Source organism: Bos taurus, chromosome 10 (assembly GCF_002263795.3).
Source record: "Bos taurus isolate L1 Dominette 01449 registration number 42190680 breed Hereford chromosome 10, ARS-UCD2.0, whole genome shotgun sequence".
NCBI lineage: Eukaryota > Metazoa > Chordata > Mammalia > Artiodactyla > Bovidae > Bos > Bos taurus.
This window is the reverse complement of record NC_037337.1, coordinates 32,456,911-32,480,571: the sequence shown is the minus strand read 5'-3', so window position 1 is coordinate 32,480,571 and position 23,661 is coordinate 32,456,911. Positions and strand designations below refer to the sequence as shown.

At 40.9% G+C, this 23,661-nt stretch overlaps 1 protein-coding gene across 4 annotated transcripts in view; it reads right to left on the bottom strand.

The window, feature by feature from the left end:
* Positions 1-1,517: 1,517 nt before the first annotated feature.
* Positions 1,518-23,661, bottom strand: part of CDIN1 (CDAN1 interacting nuclease 1) — a 235,014-nt gene continuing 212,870 nt past the window's right edge. Inside the window, exons 11-12 of one of the 4 annotated variants that reach the window (XM_005211500.5) lie at positions 7,567-7,732; positions 1,518-7,151 (exon numbers count right to left, since the gene is read on the bottom strand). In XM_005211500.5, coding sequence (XP_005211557.1) covers positions 7,603-7,732 — 130 coding nt within the window. In that variant the 3' untranslated portion in view covers positions 1,518-7,151; positions 7,567-7,602. 4 annotated transcript variants of the gene reach the window in all.

Sequence of the window (23,661 nt, the reverse complement as noted above, 5' to 3'; positions counted from 1 at the left end):
AACAAACAGTAAAAATAAAAATCTACGGAGTATGTGAGACCATCTAATAGAAGACAATCCTCAAATCACAAGATCCTTATGGACAGCCCAAACTGTAGAGACCCAGTGTTTCTCTTCAATAACGTCATGTAACTTGTAGGTGTTTACTTTACTGAGAGCAATAATTATCTGTGGCCTTCTAAAGTGTTTATCTTGAGTTTTTAAATCATATTCCTATTGAAATATTTTGCTTATATGAATTGATAAACAGATCTCAGCCATGGACAGATGTTACTAATACTTCACTTGATGTTACAGAACCAATGAAAATGTTACTGTTTATTATTCAGGCCCATGAACAAGATTATGAGTTCTGTTCCAAATGCTTAGAATTTATTTATATTTGCACTAAACATGAATGGCCTAGGGCAGGAATAGAAAATATGTGGCATCTATGTGATTACTACCCACTCCAAAGACTTGTGCCCAGAATTGATCACAGCCTTATTTCCCATTGAGCTGGACTCAGCCTCGGAACCCTTCTCAACAGTAGTGAATGCAGCTACCACAGCATATAGAAAATTATTTGCTGCCCAAGGTCTAGAAGTAAAATATCTTACTAAAAGCCCCACAGGTTTGCCTCTTTCCTTTTTATACTGTAATTGTCTTTTCTGAAATTTTCAAATCTTTTGCTTTCATTTTGCCAAGTAATGATTTGTGCACCGTGGCTGAGCCACCCGGGAAGCCCAAGTAATGATTTATTTCCCCCAGATGAGCATTTACTGCACGTTTCTGAATTCCCCACAACACCTGAGATAGTTTCAAACACACACGTCGCTGTTGCTGTTTAGTCACTAAGTCGGGTCTGACTCTTGAGACCCCATGGACTATTGCCTGCCAAACATACATCAGAGACTCGATAAATATTCATGTCTTCAAGACCCTAAATGCTAAAAATATAAGATGGAAACATCCCACAGAGCCAAAGAGGATTCAGTCTCAGTGATATCTGTCCTGAGTGTCAGTTCTCTCCGGAGACACTCATGGAAGGAATCACGTCCCAAAATGGCCCCAGTGAATTAAGTCCTGGGAAACCAGCAGAGCACAGAAGTAATGTGAGAGTTCCAGCTCCTTTTGTGTCATAAGTCTTCAAAATATGAGGACATATGCCAAATGTCTCTGGCTTTCAGATGATAACATACTCTGAATTAATGACTAACAGGGAAACACCCACTGAGCAGTTCATGGACAGTGTCTCTCCCAAGTCAGATCCTGTTGGCCAATGACCAGAGAACCCGTCTCTCCTAAGCCAGCAGACACTTCTATGGCCAGGAAGCACTTTGTCACCGGCTCAGCAGTATAAAAGCAAGCAATGGAAAGCACCATTTTTTGCAGTTAATCTAATAATTTCACCAAATATCCCCAAATCTGTGTACAAAACATAGTTGCCTTGACTTGATTTTAGGGGAAACTTCCTTAAATAGAAATGTAAAGATAAAGCTAAGCCTTAATAAGCCTTAAAAAAAAACAACAAAAAATTTAAATGTTTGAGTTAATTTATCAATATATTGGATAAACAATAATGTACAAAGGCTAATTTTAAGGCAAACACAATGAAAGCACAGGAATTCCTCTTACAACTAAGTGTATACGTGGCTGCTAAGTTGCTTTAGTCATGTCCAGTTCTTTGCGACCCTATGGATGGTAGCCCACCAGGCTCCTCTGTCCATGGATTCTCCAGGCAAGGATACTGGAGTGGGTAGCCATTCCTTCTCGAGGGGATCTTCCCAACTCAGGGATCAAACTGCGTCTCCTGCATTGGCAGAGGATTCTTTACCCTCTGCGCCACCAGGGAAGCCTTTACAACTAAGTATGCATCCTCAAATACTCTGGTGGATGAAACTGCCATATTTCAGATTTTGAGGGTTTCTGAAGTAATTAATTCTCACCAAAGTAATTAATTAACGTCAAAATATATGATGTGTTTCTCTGATTCCAATAAATACACCTAGTTTTCAGCTGAAGAAAATGAGAAAGTTAAAATAAAAAGGCTCCAATTATTCCTTTAATGCAAGTGAGTAAGAGCACATTTAGGCTCAACAGTCATTCATTTGTGCATTCAACATTTATTGAACACCTGCTCTGTGCCAGGAGCTCTGTTAGCTATTGGGTCATAGAGTGGTGAACAAGATAAACACAGTTCCTACTCCATGGAGCTTACAGTCGAGTCAGAGAAGCTCGCCAGTGAACAACTACAGAGAGAGGTACGTCAAATTGAGATAAACGTGGCACAATCAAATAAAAGGTGCTTACAACTTTTGGATTGCTTACAAAACTATGGTTTCCTGCAGAGGTCACTGGGATTATATAAATTTTGATTTTTCCCTATAAAAGAAATTTCAGTTAAAATTAAAAAAGTCCACTTTACATACACTCAATTGTAATTCTGACTGTATCTGTGTTGAATATAAAAAGGACACACTTTTTTTTTTTTTAAAGAAAAAAGTGCTAGCTTTTCGAGAAATACCTTTAACTGAGGCTGTTTTCAGGGGAATTCATGACTGCTTTAGGTTAATGGTCGGTGGCTTCATGTTCAGGCCTCAATTAAACTCTGAACTTCCATTGTTATTACTTAATTGACTTGGTTATATTTCATGTCAGCATTTCAAAATGACCTTCCTTTTAAAAAATAAAAATTACCTGACAGGGAAGCATTGTGGCAGCCATCCCACACTGTCTTTATGTATGGTTGGGCCTAGAATTTACTCAATTTATCTACCACTAGGGTACTTCTCATCATCCTTGCTTATGACATGAGACAGCTCCAAGTAAATGCAAGGGGTGAGGGAAAAGAGATGAAACACGAAATCTATCTGCTACCATGACTATTATTAAGATGCCAACTAAATCCACTGATATCCACTTTAATTCTAATCAGGGAGTTAGTCTTAAACACCTTGCATATCATGATTAAGTGCTGTCAAGTTATGCTTCTTTGAAAGCAGGATTATGTGCACCTTTTCCTTCCATTACAAGTGCCTCCAAAGGTTTAGTTGTGCCAGTTAACTAGATGGAAACGTAAATCCCCTTTACTTGTACACGAGACAACAATAAGAACAAGTTGGATTGCTCTAACTAATGAGTGGGATTTTATATAAAGTAGGTATGACGCCAAGATGGAACGCTGCTAGACTGACTGAAGCAAATTAAAGCATCAAATGAGTCTGTCCCCTCCCCCTGCATCGTGGAAAAGTTTTAAAAGTCTTTTTGAAGTACTTTGATCAAGCTTTGAAATCATTTTAGTGGGTGACTATTGTATGAAAACCGTAATTTATAGTTCTTGACCTAAGCAGCTCTTTGTCTCACAGCCATGTTCAAAACAATAGCAGGAAAGTGAAAAACACAAGGGGAACGCAAGCTGTTCTGGTTATTATTTAATTCATAATTCCATCTTCCTTAATCTTTGCAATCCAGGCATGTTCTTAATAAAACATCTTCAGACCATTTTTACTATATATAGGAAGGTTAGTTTGGCATAATACAATTAGAGGGTCTGAACTGTGTCACTGGGACCTTTCCTTAACCTGAGGGTGACCTACCAGGCAGGTCCAGAGAGGATCTCGCTATAAATGGTGACAGTGCAGGCAAACTCCTATTGTTTGCCTTTTAATTTCCTCTCTAGTTAAGCCGGCTTTGTTCCTTGACCTTAACTGAGAAGGTGCCAACTGGGAGATTTTCACCTCCCATCCTATTCACAAAATAGTTATAGTTAGGAGGCAATTTGCTCCCAGCAGATCACACAGAAAATGGCAAGCTTCCTCTAAGATGAACTAGCTAGGCCGTGATTCTCTAATTGAATCACAGAGACACTTTACTATTTTAATTAGTAATTTTAATCAGCTAAAACATCACCATTCAGCCTGGAAATATCAGTAAACCTCACATGTTCTTTGGACTCTTTTTGCCAAAATAGTTATGGATAGACTAAACCTCAGGCTCTCTTTGACCCTGTAAATATCTTAGTTACAGGTTTTACGATCTTCAAGTGCCACAGATGCCTGTGAACACTGGATACACGGAGGAGCCTTACGTGTGCTTTTCCCCAGAGGGTTTAGGCCAATTGTTCTTCCCCAACCTGGACTCTGAAAATACATGGATCAGGATTCAGACGGGCTGCATTTCAGTCCTGGGATCATTTCCCAGAGAGAAAAAGAACCAAGGGATAGTGCTGTTGTTGATGTTCAGTCACTCAGTCATGTCTGACTTTTGTGACCCCATGAATCGCAGCACGCCAGGCTTCCCTGTCCTTCATTATCTCCCTGAGTTTGCTCAAACTAACGCCCATTGAGTCAGTGATGCCATCCAACCTCTCATCCTGTCGTCCCCTTCTCTCCTGCCCTCAATCTTTCCAGCATCAGAGTCTTTTTCAATGAGTTGTAGTAAGTGCCGAATGTGTGTCCACGTGGGAAGAAACTGCAAAGGCTGGAGAAGGGGAGATGACAGGGAAGAGGAAGGGAATGGAGGCCAGCACGGATTTAATTCAACTGAAACTGCAGGTCTGTAAAGGGTGTGTGTGTGGGGGGGGGGCGCTGGTGAGAAAGAGCAGACATCTCAGGTATCTTGGTTCCAGAGAGGAAAGGAAACACTGGGTGTAGCTCCTCAGGGAGGGGCGAGTGACTTAACTGTTCACTTGGGCGCTGTGCGTTAATTAGTGAGGCCCACTGGGGCCCATTTAGTGGATGACCTCATCCAGGGTGCTAAGCAATCCCCTGGTGGCTTTAATGAGTGAGTGCACCCCTCAAAGACTTGACAACTTATCTTTTTCCAGAGTGGAATTAAGCCTTGCCAATAATGAGCACCTACACACCTATGCTTAAAGGAAAATGATGTCCCCTGGAGAGCCAGTTTTCTACTCTGCACCCGAGCCTCCTTTTATATATGATTTAGGAGTGTTTAGAAGAGTTAACAGACACCTTGCCCAACGCAAATTAAAAAGAAAAAAGAAGTCTCATTGGTTTTTGTTTGTTTGGGGTAGAAATGGGGTGGGACCAAGTCTGTGAAGTATCAGCGCTGGATCAGCTTTGCTCTGAACTCATCCCTCTGAGAGCTTCGAACGAACAGTGTCTCCTGTTTGTTTGTGAGAGCAGACGCTTGGCAGGTCTACATATGCCAGAGAGAACATCATTGAGTTTTATGTTTGTACACACACTCCTGCTTTCTCACTTGGCTTAATTCATCAGCACGGTTTGCAGAGATCTCCATAAAGTAGGATTTGACTTTAATGTTAATGTTCTAATGATGAGAGAAGAAAAAAAAAAATGTCACCATATGTCTACTCTTTAGGGGTGATGTTTATACTGTCTAAATTAAAAAAAAAACACACAAGTAAACAAACACACATAGAAATATTAATAGCACAGGTAAGTATTTCTTACATAAAAGGACAAGGAGGATTTCGGCTTCTAGTCTAGGAATATCAGTCCCCCCAATACCACTCCTCCAATGTCTACTGAAAAGTAATACACATTATAATCACATTAGCTTTTATGTTGTATAAAGCTGAGTTTTAAATAACTTTGTAACTTTATCATGATATGTACAGTCTACTGCTGGTTTCCTTCCCACTTTTCAGGGCCAGATTGAAAAACCTCATCCATACAGAAAAGGTGGTGCCTTTGCCAGAGAACACTGGTACCTTCTCCTAACATATTATGTCAGGGTGCCAGGTAGGAGCAAGCACCTCTTTCATTTTTTAAATTTATTTGTGCCCCTTCATCATAAATTTGTTTAATGTAAAATAAACAAATCCTTGATGAGGGTTTAACAAGGTTTTCAACATCTGTGCAGATCCATGTAACTTACTCCTAAAGAAGAAAAATCAGTTTAAAGCATGCCATGAAAACTGCTTTTAACAACAGTTTGGTCTAAGAGTGTGTGTGTGTGTGTGTGTGTGTGTGTGTGTGTGTGTGTATCAAGACAACAGTGGTTCCCAAGTGTGTGTGTGTGTGTGGTGTGTATCAAGACAACAGCAGTGGTTCCCAAGTGTGAGTGTGTGTGGTGTGTATCAAAAACAACAGCACTGGTTCCCAATCATTCTATTTTACTCACAAAACCTGTATGGTGAATTTTACACTGAAGCACAAGTTTGCCTGATAATACCATACCATTTCATCTTCTCCCTCTTTCTTGTTTAACGCAACCTACCACAGAGCTAAAATCCATGCCTGAACCCGACATGTTTCTGTTCTTCAAAAGGAAAGGTAACAGGCAGACGTCTGCATACCCTCTTAGGTGCAAAATGAACAAAGTGCAGACAGTACAGTTAAGTCTTTTGAAAGAACCGAGCAATACACATAACTTGAGGGTGTTTGTAAAAGTTACATTTTTACTAATATTTCCAAACTCACTCAACATTATAAAGAATATAATGTCAACATGGGGGAAAATTTTATTAAATACATTTTTGGGTATGGATTAATTTTTTACCTTCCTAAAAGATAGGTTTATAATGAATTTATATTGATGTTTTCCTTCAGATTGAAATTTGGTTTGCAGTATAAAAAATGAATAAATGAAAGTGAACAAATACAAAACTTGTTTTATTTTGCTAACCTGAAAATTGCTCTAGGTTTATTTTTGGTACATTTAATTCATTGAAAGCTGAACTTCCCTAATGCCTAACTTATTTGAGTGTTATATAATTATGTGGTATAAATGGGAGATATAAAGCAGGGTAAAGAATGCACTTTTGAAAAATTTTACTCATAAAAATACCAACTACCATCCATACCTACAGACAACTAGTTGTGTTTTAAAATAAACTCTTTTCAAGGCTGGCCCCGAGCTTCAGTTATCTGCCCGCAGCCCCCAATCCAAAAGAGAAGCGTGGTTTCCAGACACAACGTAACTAATGCTTTTAAATGAGATAAGTGGAAAATGTTTGGTGTTCAAACAAGTAATATAAAAAGAAGAAATTCTCATCAAATACATTTTTTTCAGCTTGGCTTACTGCCATAGAAGTCAGGAAACCACCAAGACGACAAAACAAGCACAGGCTCCCAGCAAGATCAGCCCCTGCAGGTGAGCGAGAAAATCCAGTTGTAGCCTTCACGACTTTGGCTTTGCTAGGACTGTGAGAGGTTACTCCACGATGGTAATGCAATCCTGGGTATCTGTAAGTGTGCATGAAGAGAAATGGGGAGGGAGACAGAATGAATGTAGGCTTAGCCAAAAAATAAATAAGAGGGCAATTTGGTAACTGGGCGGAGAATTGAAAAATCACACCTTTCAGTCTCCACATTTTTTCTTTTGTTCAGTATATAAGGAGAAACCATCCGGAAGGAAGAAAGATTATGACTATCTATAAACTAACTGTTTGACAGAGACAGAAATGCTGATAATGAGTGGGTTGTGTCTGTAGTTCTTGGCTGTTCCCATGAGCAAGGGATGAAGGAAAACAGAAACTCTTGATATGTTTGTCTAAAGAGGTAGTGGTGTGACCACGGGCAGCGAGAGTTCAGCTGAAGTTCAGGGCAGATGTTGCCAGGAGTTTACGCTGCAGGAAAGTAAAATTGCTTCCGGATTCACCTTTTCCTCCCAGCTTCTCTTCCAGGCTCATCAGGGTCAAGCAACACTGTGGCACAAGGTGACGATGTCAGTGGGGAAGCAGGCATGGAGCAGGATGCCCCTCTCCCGGTTACAGTCCAGCTCCTGGATGAACCCGTACCAGTAGATGACTAAGCCTGGCCCAAACCTGCAGAAACACGAGAAAAAAACACACACGGGTAGTACTGACATAACTCCAGAAAAAGGTAATCACTGATGCATGGATAAGATGACTAAATGACTTTACACAGTTTTTGTTTCCATTGCTATGATTCTGACTGAAAGTAGTTGAACTTAGACCAAAAAGTTTATTTAATGCAAATGTTACCACCTTGGATGGATTTGTTACCTTGTTTTCAAGGAACCTGAACTATTTCAGTATCCTGATTTCCTCTCAGTCAGGTATTATGCTGACTTAGCTGATGAAGGATAAAACAGAGTTGCAGTAGCATTGAGCTGGGGAGCACCAGGCCTGGGCTTTTAGCCTTTTAGCATTCAGAGGTACAGCTGAGCACAGCTTCCCTGATGGCTCAGATGGTAAAGAATCTGCAATGCAAGAGACCGGAGTTTGATCCGGGGGTCAGGAAGATGCCCTGGAGAAGGGAATGGCAACCACTCCAGTATTCTTGCCTGGAGGCTTGCGCCATGTACAGAGGCTCCTGGTGGGTTACAGTCCATGGGGTCCCAAAGAGTTGGACATGACTGAGCGATTAACACTTTCACATTCAGGGGCACCCTTTTAAAGGTTAAACTTACCTATTTTCAATTAAGTGAAAAAAAAAAAGTTTGAAAAGTAATTTTAAAAAACGAAATGGCTCAAAGTCTTCTTCTTACAATATACCAATAGGGCCAGAAGTTCTTTCTGCCCTATTCTTTCTAGTCTAAAAAAACCCAAAACACACACACACATGGCAACTGGGATCCTAAAAAGAAATCTCTTGACCCTCCTCTCTGCACTACAATTTCTCTTAAGCTTGAACATGGCATGAAATTGGGCTGTAGGTTCTTATCACGAAAACAAGGAATAATGCCAGGTAGAGTTGAGAAAAAGTCTTGAGAGATGCAGGCTTAAAACCTCAGTATTTCTAAATAATGCCTCCGAATTATCTCCAATTTAGTTAGCAGCACACTCAGGAAGTAGTCAGCAGGAAGTCGAGACCTCTAGGTTGGGTTCATAAAGATGTAATCATTATCAATCACCATGCACACAGAGATGTTTTGCACATCAGTTTCACGTTTTTCCTACCAAGAGTACTTAATTAAAGGGCAGCTCTACTTTTGGTGTCGTGTTGCAGGAACTTTACAGTGAAATCATAAATTATGAATGTTGGGTTAGTAAAAGGATGTCTAAAAACAGAACTGCTTTCTGTATTCTGACATTACAGCGGGCTGAAGCGAGCTAGGCCAAAAGGCTTTTTCCTTTCATGATTTATTACATGCTGAAGTGTACTTGCCAAAACAAACAGCACAGGATGGGCTGCGAAATACTGTATGCACAGGAACAAGTTCAGTTGGATGTCGTGGGATGGTTTATTTGGGGATCCACATCAGGAAGGTAGCCAAGCTGGATGCAAGATTAACTGAAACCTTTGCATCCTCGCTGTGCAGGGACAGAATCCTGAGATGGCGGCTCTCAACAACGGAACATGTTGCGGGGGGTGGGGTTGGGGCACAGGAGCCATCTAGGATGCAATTCCTTGGAGTACCAGGCCCTGCAACATTTACCCTCAGGGCTGACTGCACATGCTTTTGTTTCTCAGTATCTCTGAAGAGTCTCCTTTGTGGTCAGAAGAATCAGGCACCTAAGATGCGAGGTATGCGCACCTCCCCACCCCCACCCCCGACCGCTGCCACTCCTCTCCACTGTGCTTACTTGCCCATCAGGTGAAGCTCACACCTAAACAAGGTATTGCTTCCATTGGGGTTTCTTAGTAACTCTCAATCACAAAAAACTGTCTGCAATGGATACCACTTGGTTTCTTGATTTCACGAAGAGCTCTGTGACTAGTATCAGATGATCTTGGGTTTGTCAAAACAAGTCTGGCAAGAGCAGGAAGATCTGTGATTCTGAGGATCATGTCTGAGATGCCTCTAAACCTTCCCATCAGTAAAGCAGCCCTGAGTCACAGTCTCGAGAAACTTAATGTTAACCTCAACACGTTTCCCCTGTTTTATTACGCAGCCATTCTGGAAGCTGTGATGTTCTTTAGAAAGGTGCTCATATTTTTACAAAGGGAGGAAAAAAAAAGGCAATCTAACCAGTCATGGAAAAGAACAAAAGAATATATAGAGGTCATAAACAACAAGCCCAGTGTTTTAAAGATTTAATAAAACAAAAACACATATCACCAGCACTGAGAGAGAGCGAGCAGCCTGCTCTTTACCTGAATCATAAGCCAAAGGACACGAGGCATGACGGCTCTTCACGAAAACGGCAATTTCTAGGCATTAAAATCAGGCTGGGGAACACCTCGATGACCAAGAAAGTAGACTTGTGTTTCACTTGTGAGGAAACAGATGAAACCAGCAACCAGAAAATGTTTTGCAAGATTGTGAATCTGGACTGCTTCCATGTCCCAGCTATTGTTAACACTGCTGCGATGAACATTGCGGTACACGTCTCTTTCAATTCTGGTTTCCTCAGGGTATATGCCCAGCAGTGAGATTGCTGGGTCATAGGGCAGTTCTATTCCCAGTTTTTTAAGGAATCTCCATATTATTCTCCATAGTGGCTGTACCAGTTTGCATTCCCACCAACAGTGTAAGAGGGTTCCCTTTTCTCCACACTCTCTCCAGCATTTATTGTTTGTAGACTTTTTGATGACGGCCATTCTGAGTGGTATAAGATGACACCTCATTGTGGTTTTGATTTGCATTTCTCTGATAATGAGTGATGTTGAGCGTCTTTTCATCAGCAGATGAATGGATAAGGAAGTTGTGGTACATATACACAACGGAATATTACTCAGCTATAACAAGGACTGCATTTGAGTCAGTTCTAATGAGGTGGCTGAACCTGGAGCCTATTATACAGAGTGAAATAAGTCAGAAAGAGAAAGACAAATACTGTATATTAATGCATATATATGGAATTTAGAAATATGGTACCAATGATCCTACATGCAGGGCAGCAAAGGAGACACAGACATAAAGAACAGACTTTTGGACTTAGTGGGAGAAGGTGAGGGTGGGATGATTTGAAAGAATAGCACCGAAACACGTACACTACCATATGTAAAATGGAGGACCAGTGCAAGCTTGATGCACCCGAAGCAGGGCACCCGAAGCCAGTGCTCTGGGACAACCCAGGGGGATGGGGTGGGGAGGGAGGAGGGAGGGGGGTTCAGGTTGGGGGCGACACAGGTATACCTGTGGCTGATTCACGCTGATATACAGCAAAACTGATCACAATATGGTGAGGTAATTATCCTCCAATTCAAATAAATACATTAAACAAAGATAAATGGAAGATTATGAATCTGAACGTTTCATGCAGTGGTTTGCTAGGAGGACTCTCTAAAGGTAGCAACACAGATATTTGAGCTATTTTTAGTACATATGGGAAATGACTCATAATAAGGCTCTACCACCTAAATCTTTGTTCCCTAGCTTCTGGGTGACATTATATTAACTTGGGTAATACCAGCTCTCTCGTGTAACTCAAAAGCTCTGACAGTATATCTTAATTAATCAAAAACAAGGAAATATAATAACTTCCCTTTGTGAACAGAGATTGGCAGATGAAGGCTTTCAAATTATGTAGTCTTTGAATGACAAAAATAATGGGGACTACAGATGGTGACAAGTTTGGAAATTTAATGAGAAAACAAGATCTGGCCTTGTTCCCAACACCTTGAGTGCATTTCTGATGTTTCTCCAATAGCTCAGGATCCAGAGATTATCAGATGCTGGCAAGATAACCTTTCAGCAACTTATCCATTTATGAAGAGGCTGACCATATTAACCAACCTTGTATGATCAATTCCTTGATTACTGGAACTTACAGAAGGGAACATGTGGGCTGAGAATTTGAAAAACCAAGCAACCCATCTCTAGTGTTTCCATCTGAAAAGGTGTAAAACTGGGAGAGAACCGAGACCTAGGAAATTTTTATGTCGGGCAAGTACATGCTTAGGCACCTAGAAATTTCACCTTTTTTGATGTCTACTGGATAAGAATGAGATCACTGGGAAGGCACACACAACCTTTGTGACCAATAAAAAGCAAAGAGACTATCAACAGAATTTAAAAGAAAATAGAGTTCCTGGATATGAGCAAATGTGCAAAGCAGAGGGTTGGTCTGCTACTAGGACTGCAGCCCTCCCTACCAGGCTGGAGATACTGGGTAATGGGATGTGTATGGATCTCCAAATTGACTGTGTAAACACATTTCAAGGTTGACTATAATTTGGAAGTTACTATTTTCATGGTCAAGTAATAAGACCAAAGCCTCCAAATGATTTTAAAAACTACTGTGGAGCACAGCCTGGAATGTGAGTGACTCTTGAACAAGTAATTTTGCCTGCAAATAACATACTACCAAATTAGCAAAAATAACAAATACCTCTTGAAAAAAATGGGAGGTGAAAGTCAAAAGCCATGACAGACCTCGAGGGTATGAAAAATAAAGCTCCTTATAAATAACGACAGCCTTATAAATGTGTTTCTCTGGTTTCCTTCCATTTTAGAGTATTTAGAGAAATTAAGTAGGAGACTGGAATGAAAACTGGGTACCCTTTTGTAGGTTTTGTGCATATGCATCTCCATATGCTTCACCATTTGTCTCTCTGCTCTATTGTGACCCTTTTGAGGGCAAAGACTGTGTTTCACTTACATTTGTGTCCTCTAGACCTAGCACAGTACCTGGGACATGACAGGTACCCTTGGACAAGATGGGGAACACAGTGTTAGTAATAATAGGATCAGACGGCTTTGCACTGGTTACTGGATCGTGGCCACCTAGACACAGGCAAGATGGAAGGGCTCAGCCATTGCCAGGGTTTGGTAATTTTATTAGTGACCAGGAAGAGCAACCCAATGGCATGCTTACAGATCACAGTGCTAGTCATAATAATAGTTACAAGGTTAATTATTAATAATTTCATAGCACTGACTATGTGCCAGACACTGTTCTAGGCACTTTACACGTGTGGATCCATTTAATTCTCAGGTCAGCTCCATGAGGGAGGAAGTTATTGTTCCCACTTTACAAAAAAAGAAACTGAGGCACATACAAATTTAAGTATCTTGCCAGAGGTCATGTAACTAAAAAGTAGAGGAATCTGCTTTGGAAGCCAGGACTGGCTGGAGGGTCTGTGACTGTCTTTCTATGATGTAGTGATCAGTCTACTAAATATGGTAACACAGTATTAGACTTCAACCAGAAAAAGAACAGAGATGCTCTATGCACTGGTCAGACCACACCTAGATTGCTGTGGAGGGTTCTGGTGTCATATTTTAAGGAGAATATCTCTAGTCTGGAAGTGATCTGGAGGAGAACTCTAGGATGAGTGAGGAAGCATTAAAATAACAAAGTATATATGACTTGGAAATGGACACTTAAGGTGGTAATATGCTCACTCATGACCTTTGGATTTTTACAGTGCTCCCGGGAGAAGGAACTGGATTCCTGCTGTAGCTCTTGAGCACAGATGTAAGGCAATGTTTGAAAGTAACCAAGAATCAGATTTTGATTCAACATGAAGAACAATCACTGAGTGAGTTTGGAAGTGGATCTTTCCTCAGTCAAACCTCCAGAAGAGACCACAGACCCTGGGGCAATGCCTCGAGTGCAGCCCGTGACAGGGGGCAAAGAGGATGATTCAGGAAAGCTACACCCATATTCCTGACCCACAGAAAAAGTCAGATAACAAATGTGTTATTTTAAGTCATTTTGTTTGGGGCAGTGTTTTATATAGTAGTAGACTGGTGGGCTGCAGTCCAAGGGGTTGCTAAGAGTCGGATACGACTGAGCAACTTCACTTTCACTTTTCACTTTCATGCATTGGAGAAGGAAATGGCAACCCACTCCAGTGTTCTTGCCTGGAGAATCCCAGGGACAGGGGAGCCTGATGGGCTGCTGTCTATGGGGTCGCACAGAGCTGGACACGACTGAAGCGACTTAGTAGCAGCAGCAGCAGCAGCAGATAACTAATCTACTAATCTTCTCCAGTAGCTCAGACACGTCTGCCTGCAATGCGGAACATCTGGATTCGATCCCTGGGTTGGGAAGATCCCCTGGAGAAGGAAAGGGCAACCCACTCCAGTACTCTTTCCTGGAAAATTCCGTGGATGGAGGAGCCTGTAGGCTACAGTCCATGAGATCGCAAAGAGTCGGACACGACTGAGCAATGTCACTTCACTTCAGATAACTAATAGATATACCTGCACCATAGACTTGAGTACTCAAATACCATTCTTCAACATACGCAGTATGGAGAGTCCTGTTGTCTACAGGTTGGCTTTTGTCACTTAAACTTGAACCTAGACTATACAGCAGAAGGAGTTACCGAATGAGATTATCAGTAAGTAGCAACTCTTTATCAAGGCAAATCTCAGATACAAAGCAACTCTGTCCTATTACACTAACAGAGCTTTTTGGCTCCTGACTATACCCCAATTCCCCTCCCTGCTGTGTATCTAGGATGCTGGGGTTTCCCAAAGAAGTAGAGAAATCATATGTAAAATGAGGAATTCTGCATGTTTCCCCTAGTTCTGTGGTTTTGGTGTTATTTCGGCTATTGGGCTTCTGAAGCTGCAAAGAGAGGGTGGAGACAGGATGTGGGATGTTGGTTATAGGCACAACTCTTTGCCAGTTGAGGTGACTGTCGACAACTAAGGAACAGACATTTAAAAAAAATCCAGTTGGAGTAATCCAAGCTTGTTGGGTGTTGGGGCAAATTGATTTTGTCAATCTCAACAGGTGCTGAGGACAATCCAGGAAAAACAAGTGCTGGTTACATTTTGTTCAGTTAAAAAAGGCAGCTCAATCTGTAAGATATTTTTTAAAAAATTGTCAACAAAAATGTTTTAAAAATGGTATTTCAGAGAGTAAACTCTTCAGTTTTTCAGAAAAATTTAGCTATCCTCAGATAATCTCTAAGGTTGTCAGATTATGAATGTTGGACAGAATATGGCACAAATTATATATCAAGTCTTCCACAATTCTCGGAGAAACTCAGAGGCACAGACAGAAAATGTGGGCTCCCAAATTCAGGAAGGGCTTGCTTATTTCTTTTAAACTATATATTAAAAAAATACTCTCTCTTCCTTGTCATGCCTCTGTGCTATCCTATAACACAGGAATTACATGGATGGTAGTTTTACTTATGGAGAAAAGAGAAGACTATCAACTTTCTGTTATTAAGACTTCCATGAAAGAGGAGAGCGAAAAAGTTGGCTTAAAACTCAACATTCAGAAAACTAAGATCATGGCATCCGGTCCCATCACTTCTTGGCAAATAGATGGGGAAACAATGGAAACAGTGAGAGACTTTATTTTGGGGGGCTCCAAAATCACTGCAGATGGTGACTGCAGCCATGAAATTAAAAGACGCTTGCTCCTTGGCAGAAAAGCTATGACCAACCTAGACAGCATATTCAAAAGCAGAGATATTACTTTGCCAACAAAGGTCTGTCTAGTCAAAGCTATGTTTTTTCCAGTAGTCATGTATGGATATGAGAGTTGGACTATAAAGAAAGCTGAGTGCCAAAGAATTCATGCTTTTGAATTGGAGGAGACTTTTGAGAGTCCCTTGGACTGCAAGGAGATCCAATCAGTCCATCCTAAAGGAAATCAGTCCTGAATATTCATTGGAAGGACTGATGCTGAAGCTGAAGCTCCAATACTTTGGCCACCTGATGCGAAGAACTGACTGACTGGAAAAGACCCTGATGCTGGGAAAGATTGAGGTGGGAAGGGAAGGGGACAACAGAGGATGAGATGGTTGGATGGCACCTTTGACTCGATGGACAGAAGTTTGAGTAAACTCGGGGAGTTGGTGATGGACAGAGAAGCCTGGTGTGCTGCAGTACATGAGGTTGCAAAGAGTCAGACACGACTGAGTGACTGAACTGACTGACTGACTGAGGCACCCTCTTCAGAGAGGCTGAAATGAAATGTAAATGCAGGAATTGAGAGATTTCCAATCACACATTAGATATCATTTTGCTAAATTAGCCCCAGTAGCCAACTCCCTGGTTGGCTCCCTAACGCCCATTTAGCTTCTATTTCTCCACAGATTTCAGAGGGCCTGTGACCAGACATTACATCTATAAAGATGTTGTTTAAATACAAATAAAATGATTCCAGTACCCAACAGCAAAGAGGTAACTAACATTTACTGCATGCTTACTATGTGGCCAGCAGTGTTTCAAGTGCTTTTACATGTACAGGCTAATTTAATATGCGCAAGCCAGCCCCTTATGTGAGAAGGAGTAGGCTGTGTGTGCTATGATTATCCACATTTCACAGATGAAAAAACTGAGGCAAAGAAATGGTCAGGAATGGATCTCATATTTATGGAATTAACTTCGCTTATCAACGGTTTCAGCTCCAAGAAAAAATAACTATGTATTAAAAAAAAATCAACATACTTTTATACCTCTTTTGATAATATGAAGGTGAATGGTGGTGGGATTCATATTCTATTGTACAATTTGGGTCTCTACATAGAATAAGAGAAAACTCATGACACCGATCATATCCTTCTTTTCTCAATGAGCTGTGTTACTATAACTACATTTAAAAAAGGATTCTAATGCATGAGGGTTCTGCAATATAAATCTGGATCAAGTCAATAAAATAAACAATTTTCATCTGAAGGATGACAAGAGGACTATGGAATGATTTGATGATGTTAGTCAAGTTCTTGGTCATGAGGGTCTTCATCAAACAATGAAAACAAAACCTAGTTGTACTGATTCAAAATCTTTGTTCCCAACCCAAACTTTTTCAATTCACAAGCAAATAGAAAACTCCTCTCCAAAAGAGGAATAGCAGAAAATCTTTTTTTTTTTTTCCCTTTCTTATTTTGAGTTGCTGTGTGGGGTCTGAAGTATCTTCTGAGGATGTGTGCAGACATGTGGCTGTTGGAAGTCAATTGTTTCACCATCAAAAAGACTTGCATGTGGTTTTTATGAAGAACGCATTCTCAAACACACAGTCCAGGACGAAGGAGAAATATAAAACATCTTGTAATTGTTTTAAAATAAACTCTTACACTGTTTATTTAGTTTTAATCTGTGTGTTGTAGATTGGTTATGCACTTGTTAATCACTGTTGTATGTATCTCCAGACAGAGTTGTAAATAACTTTTCAGTCCAAGTGAAATATGCTTGCACATGTTTATATGCAAAGTATGTGCGTATTTATGCCCGTGTATAAATATGTGTACAATAATAATAGATTAGTGATCATGTAATACAGCGTCTTAAGGTTCTGGCACTACGGTCAATTTCACATACAAAGCAAATATTCTTTTTTTGGTAATATCTAGAGATGAAATAAAAATATAAATTGATTGTTTCATTTGCTTTTTTTGGCTTGGCAACTCTGTGTTTGCCAATTGAAATGACTAAAGAAATAGAATCCTAGTTACGAATATTCTCGCTGGGTTTATGGATCTTCATGATTACAAATGCAAGTCTATATCTCTGTAACATCAACTTACTGCCTAAAATCTTGGAAAAAGGAAAGGAAAATATGTGAGAAATACTGATTCACTTTTGGCTTTTATGCCACATAGAAAGTAAACAGATAATATATTATTTTGAAGAAAATTTAAAATGTATATAAATACACAACCACAACCACCTGAAATTCTCCTTGGTGTTTATATAACTTAGCATTTTCATGTCTACATTAAATTGCCTGGAAAAGTGCTTAACTTCTACTTTACTTTGTCCTGTATTGGGTATTCTTAGATGCTGTACTAACAGTCTTTCCTGACTATAGGAAATCTCTCCTCAAAAGAGAAAAATTGAGGTAGGTGGGAGAGAAAACATAGGCAGAAGCTTTTTTATATTTAATCCATTGTTTTTAATACCTGTTTTCTTGGAGAAACACTACTTCCTGGCAGTGGGGCAGGCTCTCTGCATTTGCCTGTTAAGAATTTACTTGTAAACCTGAATATCCATCCTGCATGGAGTCACCAAAGAAGTGATCTTCCTCTCTCTAAGGTTCTTTAATAACTCAAATTTTAATAATGTAGAACTGTTCGTATTTAAGTGTAAAAATAAGTTATCAATTGAGCAATACAATAATAATAATTGAATAAATAAGATGCCAAAAGATTCACAGTGCAAGAATAATTAGAACAGTAACATGGTGTTCTAGAAGTCTTCATAGACAAGGTAAGTTCTCAGCTATGCTGCATTTATTCATATAATGGCCTTTTAATTTTCTCCATTAAACCCATTTTTTTGAAAGAAGAATGAAGATTGGGACTACAGGTTCTGAGAGATAGAGAGGGATGGCAGAATCAGAAGCATATTAAGTTTATTTTATTGTGAAACTAGAGAATGAGCTTAGGCATGATAGCCCTGTTTTTTGTTTCAAATGAGGATGTATGAAGTGGATAGTACAAAGTTTCTCCTTTTTTCTCCAATGGGATGGAAAGAAAAGAGAAACACCAAATGCAGTGAAAGAAACTAAACAATGAAAAAATCACAAAGTACCCAAGGTCATATTTGCTTTGAAAATACTTAAGTACTGACAGGACACTTCAGGGGACCTTGGGTGCAAATCATATCTATCTCTCTAGAATTTATACCCCAGGCTTCTTCCAAAAGTTGGGGTAGCTTACAAAATTGGTCGTGTGAATTATTACGTTTTCTCAGTTATTTCCCCAGGGAAACATGCCAAAGGCAAACCCATCATTTCAGCTGATTTAGGGTTTGATGCCAGAGAATTTATAATTGATATGACAACCATAATGGAAAGTGATCATCATGCTGGCAAGACATGGGGCTGACGGTGCAACAGTCCATTTTGGTATCTGCCAGTGAGTCAACCATAGACTTGCTCTGATAAACGTTGAGGTTATTTCTGAACTTTTTATTACCAACTTCCTGAATACTAGAAATCAGAAATTATAAAACAGAAAATATTTTTATCACAAAAATATTGCCAACTTTTTGCACATAGTCTTTTATTATTAGGTAGAGGGGGAGGGGGCCTCTGTTTCCTCAGCTCAGTTCATGGAAGATCACAGGGTAACCCAGAGTTCAGTCAGACGTTTATCTCAAGACACAAAGAGATTTATGGGTTCTGGATATATATATGTCTGCTTAAAATAAAAAAATTATCGGAATTTTCATCCTTGGCAAAGTCAAGTAACTAAAGGATTAAGGCTGATACATGTTCGCCCTATAAATCTATCATTAACCAAATGTGACACAATGCTTCAGGTATGTCAGATCTCAACTTGCTCTAAATGTGTAGTTAAAATTTTCTTTTACTCATAATAAATACTTCACGATAAGGAAAGTCTCTCTGGCTAAAGCATCACAGTCCTCAAAAGCAAACCTCTCAATTTTATAGATTCATAAAGGCAAATGCTGGAAAGAGGAGAAAAAAAAAAAAAAGAGAAGGTAGAACCATCCATGTCATTAGGAAAAATGGCCTGGTAAAGAAAAACAAACAAAAAATAGTTCTCAGAAAAAAAATAAAAGAATAATCCAGCCTGGCAGTTATTAAACAAACACTTCTAGAATACAAAGTTCCATGAGAACAGCTTGTATTTCAGAGGCATGTGGGAGTCAACCAATGAATATTGGCTGAGTGGATACATGAATACATGAACGAATAACACCACAGAGCCCCTGCCTCAGGAGAAGCTATGGATGCTACCATAGCAGAGGCATCACTTTGCTGACAAAGGTCCATCTAGTCAAAGCTATGGTTTAGTCAAAGCTATGGTTTTTCCAGTAGTCAGGTATGGATGTGAGAATTGGACCATAAAGAAGGCTGAGCGCAGAAGAATTGATGCTTTCAAACTGAAGTGCTGGAGAAGACTCTTGAGAGTCCCTTGGACAGCAAGGAGATCCAACTAGTCAATCCTAAAGGAAATTAGCCCTGAATATTATTGGAAGGACTGATGCTGAAGCTGAAGCTCCAATACTTGGGCCATCTAATGTGAAGTGTTGACTCACTGGAAAAGACCCTGATTCTGGGAAAGATTGAGGGCAGGAGAAGACGGGGGCAACAGAGAATGAGATGGTTGGATGGCATCATCAAATGAATAGACATGAATTTGAGAAAACTCAGGGAGATAGCGAATGACAGGGAAGCCTGGCATGTTACAGTCCATGGGGTCGCAAAGAGTTGGACACAACTGAACAACATTTGGGGGAAGAAATCTTTTGCTGATACTCTCCACCATGTAGGGAAGAAAAATCATTTTTAAACATGAGAAAATGAGTCTTAAAAACATGCCTGAGTTGCACATTCTGAAGAGCTAGCTCCCAGAGTGGCTATTAGGAATCCCTGCTTTCCGCGTTGCTATGGAGGAGATGAGGCTGTGGCTTAAAACCTGGTAGAAAACAGAAGCACCATTCCCTGGAAGGGCCACTCCTGGTGGTTGAGGTGGTGACTGTAAGGTGGGTGGGAACTGACTGCTAAGAAGAAAAACTAAGCACTTGGGAACCGATGGCTGCACACAGGTGGCTCTCGCTTCCTTGAAATACAATCAATTCAGGTAGGCTTTTGTTTACAGTAGCTTTTATCTAGAAGATAAGGTTGTAAAAACATCAATCAAAATGAAGTACTACTGTTCCTGGCCATATCTCAGCAGGTTCATCTGTTTTATTTCTTCCTCCCTTTCCAAATACCTTAAGGTGTTTAAGATGAGTGAAGATATCAAACTATGAAAGTGAACTGTATTTGTGTAGGACACGTGGATTTGCACTCTGCGAACCACAAGTGCCAGGGATACGGTGCCTGCAGCACTCTCAGGTTCAGGCAGAGACTGTATTCCTATCGCTTTACTTCCTAATAATACGTAAACTGTACAAGATGGTCTTTACACTTTTTCAACAGTGCTCCTTTAAGAAAAACAAGGATCTGGTGGCTTCTATACACTGTTAAGGCTTTTAGTTTATTTCTATCCTTCCACGCCCCCCCCCAAAAAAAGTATAATAAAATAGCAAATTCAGTTCAGTTCAGTCGCTCAGTCCTGTCCGACTCTTTGCGACCCCATGAATCCCAGCACGCCAGGCTTCCCTGTCCATCACCAACTCCCGGAGTTCACCCAGACTCACGTCCATCGAGTCAGTGATACCATCCAGCCATCTCATCCTCTGTCGTCCCCTTCTCCTCCTGCCCCCAATCCCTCCCAGCATCAGAGTCTTTTCCAATGAGTCAACTCTTTGCATGAGGTGGCCAAAGTACTGGAGTTTCAGCTTTAGTATCATTCCTTCCAAAGAAATCCCAGGGCTGATCTCCTTCAGAATCAGACTGGTCTCCTTTAGGATGGACTGGTTGTATCTCCTTGCAGTCCAAGGGACTCTCAAGAGTCTTCTCCAACACCACAGTTCAAAAGCATCAATTCTTCGGCGCTCAGCCTTCTTCACAGTCCAACTCTCACATCCATACATAAACACAGGAAAAACCATAGCCTTGACTAGATGAACCTTTGTTGGCAAAGTAATGTCTCTGCTTTTGAATATGCTATCTAGGTTGGTTATAACTTTCCTTCCAAGGAGTAAGCGTCTTTTAATTTCATGGCTGCAGTCACCATCTGCAGTGATTTTGGAGCCCAGAAAAATAAAGTCTGACACTGTTTCCCCATCTATTTCCCATGAAGTGATGGGACCGGATGCCATGATCTTCGTTTTCTGAATGTTGATTAGAAATGGAAAATTGAGCTTGGGAAACAAAGAATGCATTTTATGGTTAAACTGAACTTCGAAGGTCAACTGTATAGTTAACAAAATTTTAAATTTAAGCCCATTATGATCCTACTTGATCTTATTTTTAACTGCATTACTGATTTAACACCAGATCCATACAATGAAGCACCGAGGCAGGGACGTTTCCAAGTGATAAGGGCAACTGTGTTAAGGGAGTGAAAAGGCACACTGGCCCAACTCCAGAAGACAGTTACCAACAGGGTGGTGAGGTGGGCAGGAGACACCTGACTGCCCAGAGCAGACAGACGCACAGGAGGCAAATTGAACCGATGTCACCTAGAAATAGACCTTAAATCTAGACGCAGCCAGCAGGCTCCCCTGGGCAGGATGCAGGTTGTGCTGAAGGTCTGCATGGTGGAAAATATCTTATCTGTCCTTCTGAAAGTTTTGAGTCATTCTTCAGGGCTGGGCTTTGTGAATCATTCTTCTGATTGATCCCCTTTTAAATACATCTAGAGGAAGCATTCTAGTAAACGTGAGACCCAGTGTACCCATTTAAGATTCAAGTCTCCTAGATTCAAAGAATACTTGATACCATCCCTGTCTTCCAGGGGCTTTTAGGAATAAGGCAGACAAGTAGGTTAAAAGGCAGTGGTGCTGGAGAAGACCCTTAAGAGTCACTTGGACTGCAAGGAGATCAAACCACTCAATCTTAAAGGAAATCAGTCCTGAATCTTCATTGGAAGGACTGATGTTGAAGCTCCAATGCTTTGGCCACCTGATGCGAAGAGCTGACTCGTTAGAAAAGACCCTGATGCTGGGAAAGATTGAAGGCAGGAGGAGAAGGGGACGACAGAGGATGAGATGGTTGGGTGACATCACTGACTCAATGGACATGAGTTTGGGCAGACTCTGGGAGACAGTGGAGGGTAGGGAAGCCTGGCGTGCTGCAGTTCATGGAGTTGCAAAGAGTCGGACACGACTGAGCAAATGAACAACGGAGGAGATAGATCTGGAAGACAGGCTGCGCGAGAACTGTGCAGAAGGCCCTGAGGTGGCCCCGACAAGGGGAGGGAAGGCTCCGAGCAGAAGTAAGGTGACCTTGGAGTCTTGAGGTCAGGTTTGCTCAGTGGTAAGGCAGAGACGGTGCTTCTGGTGGACGGAGAAGCACAGACACAGTGATGAGCAAAAGCCTGGGGGCTTCAGAGGCAGCTCAGAAAAGTTCAGGATCAACAAAGATCATGGGCCTGGCAGAAGACACAGTTGAAAAAGTGGGGTGGGAGTGAGGCTGCTGAGGGCCAAATGGGTGGTACACGAGTGGAGGGCCCGTTCCTCCGGATCCCATGCAGCAGGCACACCAGCCCTTTGCCCCAGGCTAATCCTCTTTTATGAAACCCAAATACCCGGGGCCATGTTTCTGTATGGAATTTGTGAGCTAAATATTTACTTTGTGTGGGGCCAAAGTATCTACTACAGTCACTTATTTGGGGGTAAACACATTAGAGAAAAGTATACATTAAAACAAATCTCTCTCCCTCCCCCCATTTCCACTACATACAGAAAAAAGACTGCCATTCCAAAAAAAAAAAAAACACACACACACACAGCAAAAACAAGAAACTGAAAGCTATATTGAGGGCTCAGCTTTCCACTGTCGCTGCGACAAAGTACATGTATATAAACAGTCACAGCCCAGCTCCGCGGGGGTCCCTCCAGCTTGTATTCTTTGAGAGGTCTGCGGGCAGGAGGTGACTGGCCAACAGTTTCCTTAGTGACTTACACAGCAACCTTATTGAACTTAACAGGAGTCATTAGCCACATTTTATGAAGATAAGGACTTCCAGGAGTGAGTTCTCCTCGGTTGTTTTTTGATTAAAAGCAAGACAAGGGAGAGAGAGCTCCGCCAAACCTGCAGTTTTACTTGACAAACTCTGCGGCTCTGAGTTGGCCCCAGGAAGGCCACTAGGGCTGGTGCTGTGGTTTGACTCCATTCGAGTTGAAAGCAATCTGTCAGTGTGGAGAGGAGTTACAGAGGTTATTTTAAACATTTAGTTCAGCTTTTGACTGTCTTCTTTTAGAGGCATTCCTGGCTGCAAACTACCTCATCCTGGGTGACATAAGACAAGCTATTGAATGAGGTTAGACTGAGGTCCCCACAGTCAGAGAGCTGGTACATCCATGTTGCCATTAGCTGATTAATAGGTGTTTATTTTTAGGGCTTGAACT